Source organism: Salmo salar, chromosome ssa10 (assembly GCF_905237065.1).
Source record: "Salmo salar chromosome ssa10, Ssal_v3.1, whole genome shotgun sequence".
NCBI classification, from domain to species: Eukaryota; Metazoa; Chordata; class Actinopteri; order Salmoniformes; family Salmonidae; genus Salmo; species Salmo salar.
The window spans coordinates 2,836,888-2,849,081 of record NC_059451.1 but is presented as its reverse complement, the minus strand read 5'-3'; the positions used below and the strand labels follow the sequence as shown (position 1 = coordinate 2,849,081).

The 12,194-nt window shown below is 42.9% G+C and overlaps 1 protein-coding gene across 2 annotated transcripts in view; it reads right to left on the bottom strand.

Moving 5' to 3' along the window:
* Nucleotides 1–12,194, bottom strand: part of chd1l (chromodomain helicase DNA binding protein 1-like) — a 70,536-nt gene that overhangs the window by 33,589 nt on the left and 24,753 nt on the right. For both annotated transcript variants that reach the window (XM_045687232.1, XM_045687233.1), the window contains exons 11-12: nt 10,774–10,847; nt 3,554–3,664 (exon numbers count right to left, since the gene is read on the bottom strand). In XM_045687232.1, coding sequence (XP_045543188.1) covers nt 3,554–3,664; nt 10,774–10,847 — 185 coding nt within the window. The remainder of the gene's footprint in view (nt 1–3,553; nt 3,665–10,773; nt 10,848–12,194) is intronic.

Here is a 12,194-nt window from a genome sequence, read left to right as displayed (position 1 = left end):
GCATGTGGTGTGCTGCCCTACAGTGGGTGTCTACAGCTTGGAGACTAGAGGTGATTTAAAGGTCATAAAGCATGTTCATGAAAAGTTGTCAAGTCGGGTACTTTTTCTCTCAGCTTTCATATTCTGGTTCAAACTTAAAAAGAGAGAAACTCAAAACACTATTGGTCTCATTGACAGACAGCTGAAATGTCCTCCCACTCTCAGCTCATCTCTCTGTGATGTCTCAGCTCGTTCTGTCAACAGATCAGATGGAGAGATAAAGAGGCGTAGAGATGTCTCTACTGATGGTGGGAGAGTGACAGACACAGAATCACAGAACAGAGCTTGCTCTAGATGAGTACTGGTGAGCAGGGTTGGGGTTAAAGGTCAGGGGTTAAGGATTGAGTACCTGGGTTACAGGCTTTGGTTTTTCCATTTATATTTTGAGGTTGGACGTTAGCACGTGGGGCGCACCGATTGGTGTGTCACCACGTTAGTCAGTGTGTGTTATACCTACGCTGGTTTGCCATCTCGTTAGTGGTAAGATGTTTCACCTATGTTGGCCCAGGTGATATTTAAGAGCGTCTGGCCCAGGTGATATTTAAGAGCGTCTGGCCCCAGGTGATATTTAAGAGCGTCTGGCCCCAGGTGATATTTAAGAGTGGCCGGCCCAGGTGATATTTAAGAGCGGCCGGCCCCAGGTGATATTTAAGAGCGGCCGGCCCCAGGTGATATTTAAGAGTGTCTGGCCCCAGGTGATATTTAAGAGTGTCTGGCCCCAGGTGATATTTAAGAGTGTCTGGCCCCAGGTGATATTTAAGAGTGTCTGGCCCCAGGTGATATTTAAGAGTGTCTGGCCCCAGGTGATATTTAAGAGTGTCTGGCCCCAGGTGATATTTAAGAGTGGCCGGCCCAGGTGATATTTAAGAGTGGCCGGCCCAGGTGATATTTAAGAGTGGCCGGCCCAGGTGATATTTAAGAGTGGCTGGCCCAGTGCTCCAGTTGTCTTGATAGATGTGGAGGGTTAACACTTTTAGTTGGCTCTCCCTATTTGATTTTGTAGACAAACGTTCCTTTATCTGATCTTCCCTGTTTTCGTTTTGCGGCACTTTTTGGTTTGCTTCCTGTCTTTAAGTTTGGTGTGGGGTTTTCTTGTGTTTGCCTCTTCTTGGGCTCTCACGGTGGGTGTCTTTAATGTCCCAGTTGTTGTTGCTAGTCAACTTTCAGTGGACACCCCCCCCCATGAGTGTCTTTCAGAACCTCTCCTAAAACACCACCCGTTTCGTTTTGGTTGTTGTCAGTGACACTTGGTTAGTTCCCCCTTATGTTAGAGAGAGAAGTTTTGGTTTTCTTGCTGGGGAACATAACACCTGTTAGTGTTATGGTTAGGGGTCAGGGTTAAGGACCAGTGAGAGGGGTCAGGGTTAAGGACCAGTGAGAGGGGTCAGGGTTAAGGACCAGTGAGAGGGGTCAGGGTTAAGGACCAGTGAGAGGGGTCAGGGTTAAGGACCAGCGAGAGGGGTCAGGGTTAAGGACCAGCGAGAGGGGTCAGGGTTAAGGACCAGCGAGAGGGGTCGGGGTTAAGGACCAGCGATAGGGGTCAGGGTTAAGGACCAGCGAGAGGGGTCGGGGTTAAGGACCAGCGAGAGGGGTCGGGGTTAAGGACCAGCGAGAGGAGTCAGGGTTAAGGACCAGCGAGAGGGGTCGGGGTTAACCTCTTACATCTAGACGTTCCGCTAGCGGAACACCTGCTCCAATATCCAATGATAGGCGTGACGCGAATTACAAATTCCTCAAAAATACAAAAACTTCAATTTTTCAAACATATGACTATTTCACAGCATTTTAAAGACAAGACTCTCCTTTATCTAACCACACTGTCCAATTTCAAAAAGGCTTTACAGCGAAAGCAAAACATTAGATTATGTCAGCAGAGTACCAAGCCAGAAATAATCAGACACCCATTTTTCAAGCTAGCATATAATGTCACAAAAACCCAGAAGACAGCTAAATGCAGCACTAACCTTTGATGATCTTCATCAGATGACACACCTAGGACATTATGTTATACAATACATGCATGTTTTGTTCAATCAAGTTCATATTTATATCAAAAAACAGCTTTAACATTAGCATGTGACGTTCAGAACTAGCATACCCCCCGCAAACTTCCGGGGAATTTGCTAACAATTTACTAAATTACTCACGATAAACGTTCACAAAAAGCATAACAATTATTTTAAGAATTATAGATACAGAACTCCTCTATGCACTCGATATGTCCGATTTTAAAATAGCTTTTTGGTGAAAGCACATTTTGCAATATTCTAAGTACATAGCCCAGCCATCACGGGCTAGCTATTTAGACACCCGGCAAGTTTAGCCTTCACCAAAATCAGATTTACTATTATAAAAGTTTGATTACCTTTTGTTGTCTTCGTCAGAATGCACTCCCAGGACTGCTACTTCAATAACAAATGTTGGTTTGGTCCAAAATAATCCATCGTTATATCCGAATAGCGGCGTTTTGTTCGTGCGTCCCAGACACTATCCGAAATGGTAAATCAGGGTCGGGCGCATGGCGCAATTTGTGACAAAAAATGTATAAATATTCCATTACCGTACTTCGAAGCATGTCAACCGCTGTTTAAAATCCATTTTTATGCAATTTATCTCGTAAAAAAGCGATAATATTCCGACCGGGAATCTCCTTTTCGGCAAACAGAGGAAAAATCACAAAGACGGGGGCGGCCAGGGCACGCGCCTAAGCCCACAGTCCCTTGATCGGCCACTTGAGAAAGGCGATAATGTGTTTCAGCCTGGGGCTGGGATGACGACATTCAGGTTTTCCCGGGCTCTGCGCGCCCATGGAAGACGTAGGAAGTGTCACGTTAGAGCAGAGATCCTTTGTAAAAGATAGAGATGGCAAAGAAGTTCAAGAAATGGTCAGACAGGCTACTTCCTGTAAAGGAATCTCTCAGGTTTTGACCTGCCATTTGAGTTCTGTTATACTCACAGACACCATTCAAACAGTTTTAGAAACTTTGGGGTGTTTTCTATCCAAAGCCAATAATTATATGCATATTCTAGTTACTGGGCAGGAGAGGACCAGTGAGAGGGGTCAGGGTTTAGGACCAGTTAAGGTTAGAGGTCAGGGAGAGGGGTCAGGACCTGTTAGGGTTAGAGGTCAGGGAGAGGGGTAGGGGTCAGGACCTGTTAGGGTTAGAGGTCAGGGAGAGGGGTAGGGGTCAGGACCTGTTAGGGTTAGAGGTCAGGGAGAGGGGTAGGGGTCAGGACCTGTTAGGGTTAGAGGTCAGGGAGAGGGGTAGGGGTCAGGACCTGTTAGGGTTAGAGGTCAGGGAAAGGGGTCAGGACCTGTTAGGGTTAGAGGTCAGGGAAAGGGGTAGGGGTCAGGACCTGTTAGGGTTAGAGGTCAGGGAGAGGGGTAGGGGTCAGGACCTTTTAGGGTTAGAGGTCAGGGAGAGGGGTAGGGGTAAGGACCTGTTAGGGTTAGAGGTCAGGGAGAGGGGTAGGGGTCAGGACCTGTTAGGGTTAGAGGTTAGGGAGAGCCCACCTGCTTTAGTGCTGAGTAGAAACACAAAGACGTCTTTGCTGCTGAAGTTCTTAATGGCCAGGTTACGCTCTTCCCCCCTGACTGATCCATCCAGACGCTCATAGCTGTAACCTGCAGAACAGAGAAAATAACCTCATTTAACCTGCTACTGTTACCTCAGGACAGAGAAAATAACCTCATTTAACCTGCCACTGTTACCTCAGGACAGAGAAAATAACCTCATTTAACCTGCCACTGTTCCCTCAGGACAGAGAAAATAACCTAATTTAACCTGCCACTGTTACCTCAAGACAGAGAAAATAACCTCATTTAACCTGCCACTGTTACCTCAGGACAGAGAAAATAACCTCATTTAACCTGCCACTTTTACCTCAGGACAGAGAAAATAACCTCATTTAACCTACAGCTTACCTCAGGACAGAGAATATAACCTCATTTAACCTGCAGCTTACCTCAGGACAGAGAATATAACCTAATTTAACCTGCCACTTGCCTCAGGACAGAGAAAATAACCTCATTTAACCTGCTACTGTTACCTCAGGACAGACAGAACAAAAGCAACCTAGGCTGTGTCTCAAATGGCAGCCTGTTCTCTCTAGAGTGCACTACTTTTCTGGTCAAAAGTAGTGCACTAAATAGGGAATAGGGTGCCATTTCAGACACATAGCTACACTTACAATCAAAACTGTATCCTCTAGAGCAGTGGTTCCCAAACTGTTTTATAGTCCTGTACCCCTTCAAACGTTTGACATTGTCTGTAAGCTTGAGTTCATTTTCACACAAAAAAGCATTCAATGATGGAAAGACCTGTGTGTTGTCCTTGTTAATGCAGAGAAGAGCTCTAACTTCTTAATCGTGGCTTCAATTTTGTCCGGCAAATTGAATAAAGCTGCGGAGAGTCCCTGTAATCCTAGATTCGGATCATTCAGGTGAGAAAAACATCACCCAGACAGGCCAGTCATGTGAGAAACTCGTCATCATGCAAGCAGTCAGAAAAGTGAAGATTATGGTCAGTAAAGAAAACTATAAGCTCGTCTCTCAATTTAAAAAAAAAGTGTCAATACTTTGCTCCTTGATAACCAGCGCACTTCTGTATGTTGTGAAAGCGTTACATGGTCGCTGCCCATATCATTGCATAATGCAGAAAATACACGAGAGTTCAGGGGCCTTGCTTAAACAAAGTTAACCATTTTCACTGTAGTGTCCAAAATGTCTTTCAAGCAGTCAGGCATTCCCTTGGCAGCAAGAGCCTCTCGGTGGATGCTGCAGTGGACCCAAGTGGCGTCGGGAGCAACTGCTTGCACGCACGTTACCACTCCACTATGTCTCCCTGTCATGGCTTTTGCGCCATCAGTACAGATACCAACACATCTTGACCACCAAAGTCCATTTGATATCACAAAGCTGTCCAGTACTTTAAAACATATCCTCTCTGTTGTCCTGGTTTTCGAGCAAATGGAATGAGCAGCAGCTACAGTTGAAGTCGGAAGTTTACATACACTTAGTTTGGAGTCATTAAAACTAGTTTTTCAACCACTCCACAAATGTCTTGTTAACAAACTATAGTTTTGGAAAGTCGGTTAGGACATCTATTTTGTGCATGACAAGTAATTTTTCCAACAATTGTTTACAAACAGATTATTTCAGTTATAATTCACTGTATCACAATTCCAGTGGGTCAGACGTTTACATACACTAAGTTGACTGTGCCTTTAAACAGCTTGGAAAATTACAGAAAATGATGTCATGGCTTTAGAAGCTTCTGATAGGCTAATTGACATCATTTGAGTCAATTGGAGGTGTACCTGTGGATGTATTTCAAGGCCTACTTTCAAACTCAGTGCCTCTTTGCTTGACATCATGGGAAAATCAAAAGAAACCAGCCAAGACCTCAGAAAAATAATTCTAGACCTCCACAAGTCTGGTTCATCTTTGGGATCAATTTCCAAACGCCTGAAGGTACCACGTTCATCTGTACAAACAATAGTACGCAAGTGTAAACACCACGGGACCACGCAGCCGTCATACCGCTCAGGAAGGAAACGCATTCTGTCTCCTAGAGATGAACGTACTTTGGTGCGAAAAGTGCAAATCAATCCCAGAACAGCAGCAAAGGACTTTGTGAAGATGCTGGAGAAAACAGGTACAAAAGTATCTATAGCCACAGTTTTATATCGACGTAACCTAAAAGGCCGCTCAGCAAGGAAGAAGCCACTGCTCCAAAACCGCCATAAAAAAGGCAGACTACGGTTTGCAACGGCACATGGGGACAAAGATCGTACTTTTTGGAGAAATGTCCTCTGGTCTGATGAAACAAAAATAGAACTGTTTGGCCATAATGACCATCGTTATGTTTGGAGGAAAAAGGGGGAGGCTTGCAAGCCGAAGAACACCATCCCAACCGTGAAGCAAAGGGGTGGCAGCATCATGTTGTGGGGGTGCTTTGCTGCAGGAGGGGCTGGTGCACTTCACAAAATAGATGGCATCATGAGGGAGGAAAATTATATGGATATATTAAAGCAACATCAGTCAGGAAGTTAAAGCTTGGTCACAAATGGGTCTTCCAAATGGACAATGACCCCAAGCATACTTCCAAAGTTGTGGCAAAATGGCTTAAGCTAGACTATCTTACCCGTATACATCATGGATGGACGCCTCTCCCTGTCACAGATGCCATGGTTGCCCTTTAGTTTGAAGATGTAATCCGGAGACAGGTGTGTTCTCCATCTCTTTAGCTATCATACTCTAATTCCACTGATTTCAAAACTCAGTCCTCCAGAAAGTGGAGAGCAACACTTATGCAGTTCTACTAAGCAATAAAACATTTTTTTAAGCTGTGTTAGACAGGATTACCTAGACATACTGATCAGCTCAAATAGACAGAAGCGTGCTACATGGCAGACCAATCCCAACCCTTCTATCACAATACCAGCTCACTCATGATCTCAGCTAATCATGGCTAGCTGGAAGGTTGCTGTCCTTTTCTGTGGCTAAACCAACTAAGGTCGGAAATTTAACAATTATATTTGTATTTACAGATAGCATACAAGTATCTTATTAAGGCACATGAAAGTTCACCTGTTCCAAAAGTCATTCCTGACAGCGCATTTTCATTTAGAAAAAGTTGATATGTTTAAATGGCTCTCCTGTTAAGAAGTGAGCCGCGACATACGCCTAGTTTCCTGAAACAGGCCACGAATTAGGTTACTTACATTGTGTCTTCCAGCGCCCCTGGGATAATGTACATTTGCTGAAGCATTATGACAACTCAGCGACACAATGGTAGGGATTAACTGAGCTGGGCTCGGGTCATTGATATGTCATTGTCTCAACGCAGCCTTATAACGCTGTGAAAGAATCCAGGAACACAAATGATTTGGGTGGATCCCATCCTCCTTATAAAACAAGCTTTGTTTCCAGAAGGTATCAAAATTATCAATAGAAAAATTATCAATAATAGCTAGATATCCATTGCCTTTGTACTCTACTACCTCTGTATTCCACTAGCTAGAAATACCCATTAGACTACTCTGTATTCCACTAGCAGTATCCATTACCTCTGTATTCCACTAGCTAGATATACCCATTAGGCTTCTCTGTATTCCACTAGCAGTATCCATTACCTCTGTATTCGACTAGCAGTATCCATTACCTCTGTATTCCACTAGCTAGATATACCCATTAGGCTACTCTGTATTCCACTAGCAGTATCCATTACCTCTGTATTCCACTAACAGTATCCATTACCTCTGTATTCCACTAGCTAGATATGCCCATTAGGCTACTCTGTATTCCACTAGCAGTATCCATTACCTCTGTATTCCACTAGCAGTATCCATTACCACTGTATTCCACTAACAGTATCCATTACCTCTGTATTCCACTAGCAGCATCCATTACCTCTGTATTCCACTAGCTAGATATACCCATTAGGCTACTCTGTATTCCACTAACAGTATCCATTACCTCTGTATTCCACTAGCAGTATCCATTACCTCTGTATTCCACTAGCAGTATCCATTACCTCTGTATTCCACTAACAGTATCCATTACCTCTGTATTCCACTAACAGTATCCATTACCTCTGTATTCCACTAACAGTATCCATTACCTCTGTATTCCACTAGCAGTATCCATTACCTCTGTATTCCACTAACAGTATCCATTACCTCTGTATTCCACTAGCAGTATCCATTACCTCTGTATTCCACTAGCAGTATCCATTACCTCTGTATTCCACTAGCTAGATATACCCATTAGGCTAATCTGTATTCCAGTAGCAGTATCCATTACCTCTGTATTCCACTAGCTAGATATACCCATTAGGCTACTCTGTATTCCACTAGCAGTATCCATTACCTCTGTATTCCACTAGCAGTATCCATTACCTCTGTATTCCACTAACAGTATCCATTACCTCTGTATTCCACTAGCAGTATCCATTTCCTCTGTATTCCACTAGCAGTATCCATTACCTCTGTATTCCACTAGCTAGATATACCCATTAGGCTAATCTGTATTCCAGTAGCAGTATCCATTACCTCTGTATTCCACTAGCTAGATATACCCATTAGGCTACTCTGTATTCCACTAGCAGTATCCATTACCTCTGTATTCCACTAGCAGTATCCATTACCTCTGTATTCCACTAACAGTATCCATTACCTCTGTATTCCACTAGCAGTATCCATTTCCTCTGTATTCCACTAGCTAGATATACCCATTAGGCTACTCTGTATTCCACTAGCAGTATCCATTACCTCTGTATTCCACTAACATGTATCCATTACCTCTGTATTCCACTAGCAGTATCCATTACCTCTGTATTCCACTAGCAGTATCCATTACCTCTGTATTCCACTAGCTAGATATACCCATTAGGCTACTCTGTATTCCACTAGCAGTATCCATTACCTCTGTATTCCACTAGCTAGATATACCCATTAGGCTACTCTGTATTCCACTAGCAGTATCCATTACCTCTGTATTCCACTAGCTAGATATACCCATTAGGCTACTCTGTATTCCACTAGCAGTATCCATTACCTCTGTATTCCACTAGCAGTATCCATTACCTCTGTATTCCACTAACAGTATCCATTACCTCTGTATTCCACTAACAGTATCCATTACCTCTGTATTCCACTAGCTAGATATACCCATTAGGCTACTCTGTATTCCACTAGCAGTATCCATTACCTCTGTATTCCACTAGCTAGATATACCCATTAGGCTACTCTGTATTCCACTAGCAGTATCCATTACCTTTGTATTCCACTAGCTAGATATACCCATTAGGCTACTCTGTATTCCACTAGCAGTATCCATTACCTCTGTATTCCACTAGCTAGATATACCCATTAGGCTACTCTGTATTCCACTAGCAGTATCCATTGCCTCTGTATTCCACTAGCAGTATCCATTACCTCTGTATTCCACTAGCAGTATCCATTTCCTCTGTATTCCACTAACAGTATCCATTACCTCTGTATTCCACTAACAGTATCCATTACCTCTGTATTCCACTAGCAGTATCCATTACCTCTATATTCCACTAGCAGTATCCATTACCTCTGTATTCCACTAGCTAGATATACCCATTAGGCTACTCTATATTCCACTAACAGTATCCATTACCTCTGTATTCCACTAGCAGTATCCATTACCTCTGTATTCCACTAACAGTATCCATTACCTCTGTATTCCACTAGCAGTATCCATTACCTCTGTATTCCACTAGCAGTATCCATTACCTCTGTATTCCACTAGCTAGATATACCCATTAGGCTACTCTGTATTCCAGTAGCAGTATCCATTACCTCTGTATTCCACTAGCTAGATATACCCATTAGGCTACTCTGTATTCCACTAGCAGTATCCATTACCTCTGTATTCCACTAACAGTATCCATTACCTCTGTATTCCACTAGCTAGATATACCCATTAGGCTACTCTGTATTCCAGTAGCAGTATCCATTACCTCTGTATTCCACTAGCAGTATCCATTACCTCTGTATTCCACTAGCTAGATATACCCATTAGCCTACTCTGTATTCCACTAGCAGTATCCATTACCTCTGTATTCCACTAGCAGTATCCATTACCTCTGTATTCCACTAGCTAGATATACCCATTAGGCTAATCTGTTTTCCACTAGCAGTATCCATTACCTCTGTATTCCACTAGCTAGATATACCCATTAGGCTACTCTGTATTCCACTAGCAGTATCCATTACATCTGTATTCCACTAGCAGTATCCATTACCTCTGTATTCCACTAGCTAGATATACCCATTAGGCTACTCTGTATTCCACTAGCAGTATCCATTACCTCTGTATTCCACTAACAGTATCCATTACCTCTGTATTCCACTAGCTAGATATACCCATTAGGCTACTCTGTATTCCACTAGCAGTATCCATTACCTCTGTATTCCACTAGCAGTATCCATTACCACTGTATTCCACTAGCAGTATCCATTACCACTGTATTCCACTAACAGTATCCATTACATCTGTATTCCACTAGCAGTACCCATTACCTCTGTATTCCACTAGCTAGATATACCCATTAGGCTACTCTGTATTCCAGTAGCAGTATCCATTACCTCTGTATTCCACTAGCAGTATCCATTACCACTGTATTCCACTAGCAGTATCCATTACCACTGTATTCCACTAACAGTATCCATTACATCTGTATTCCACTAGCAGTACCCATTACCTCTGTATTCCACTAGCTAGATATACCCATTAGGCTACTCTGTATTCCAGTAGCAGTATCCATTACCTCTGTATTCCACTAGTAGTATCCATTACCTCTCTATTCCAGTAGCAGTATCCATTACCTCTCTATTCCAGTAGCAGTATCCATTACCTCTCTATTCCAGTAGCAGTATCCATTACCTCTCTATTCCACTAGCTAGATATACCCATTAGGCTACTCTGTATTCCACTAACAGTATCCATTACCTCTGTATTCCACTAGCAGTATCCATTACCTCTGTATTCCACTAGCAGTATCCATTACCTCTGTATTCCACTAGCAGTATCCATTACCTCTGTATTCCACTAGCTAGATATACCCATTAGGCTACTCTGTATTCCACTAGCAGTATCCATTACCTCTGTATTCCACTAGCTAGATATACCCATTAGGCTACTCTGTATTCCACTAGCAGTATCCATTACCTCTATATTCCAGTAGCAGTATCCATTACCTCTGTATTCCATGTAGTCCTGGAGAATGTCCAGCATCCTGGTCATCTGGGAAAACAGCAAGATATGATGTCCCCTGAACACCAATGAGGAAAAGTCATGTGTTAAATTACAGTATTTTTACAGTAAAGGAGATAATAGCAAGACATCATGGAAAATATGGATAAGATCTAACATTTAATCATGCTCAGTATTAGACAGTATCTCCCTTAGTGCTCAGTGTTATAGTTCTCCCTTAGTGCTCAGTGTTATAGATCTATCTCCCTTAGTGCTCAGTGTTATAGTTCTCTCTCCCTTAGTGCTCAGCGTTATAGTTCTCTCTCCCTTAGATCTATAACGCTGAGCACTATCTCCCTTAGTGCTCAGCGTTATAGATCTATCTCCCTTAGTGCTCAGCGTTATAGATCCATCTCCCTTAGTGCTCAGTGTTCTAGTTCTATCTCCCTTAGTGCTCAGTGTTATAGTTCTATCTCCCTTAGTGCTCAGTGTTATAGTTCTCCCTTAGTGCTCAGTGTTATAGTTCTCCCTTAGTGCTCAGTGTTATAGTTCTCCCTTAGTGCTCAGTGTTATAGTTCTCCCTTAGTGCTGTGTTATAGATCTCCCTTAGTGCTCAGTGTTATAGTTCCATCTCCCTTAGTGCTCAGTGTTATAGATCTCCCTTAGTGCTCAGCGTTATAGATCTATCTCCCTTAGCGCTCAGTATTAGACAGTATCTCCCTTAGTGCTCAGTGTTATACATCGATCTCCCTTAGTGCTCAGTGTTATACATCAATCTCCCTTAGTGCTCAGTGTTATAGTTCAATCTCCCTTAGTGCTCAGTGTTATAGTTCCATCTCCCTTAGTGCTCAGTGTTATAGATCTCCCTTAGTGCTCAGTGTTATAGTTCCATCTCCCTTAGTGCTCAATGTTATAGATCTCCCTTAGTGCTCAATGTTATAGATCTCCCTTAGTGCTCAGTGTTATAGATCTATCTCCCTTAGTGCTCAGTGTTATAGATCTATCTCCCTTAGTGCTCAGTGTTATAGATCTATCTCCCTTAGTGCTCAGTGTTATAGTTCCATCTCCCTTAGTGCTCAGTGTTATAGTTCCATCTCCCTTAGTGCTCAATGTTATAGATCTCCCTTAGTGCTCAGTGTTATAGTTCCATCTCCCTTAGTGCTCAATGTTATAGATCTCCCTTAGTGCTCAATGTTATAGATCTCCCTTAGTGCTCAGTGTTATAGATCTATCTCCCTTAGTGCTCTGTGTTATAGATCTATCTCCCTTAGTGCTCAGTGTTATAGATCCATCTCCCTCAATGCTCAGTGTTATAGAGCTCCCTTAGTGCTCAGTGTTATAGATCTCCCTTAGTGCTCAGTGTTATAGATCTATCTCCCTTAGTGCTCAGTGTTATAGATCTATCTCCCTTAGTGCTCAGTGTTAT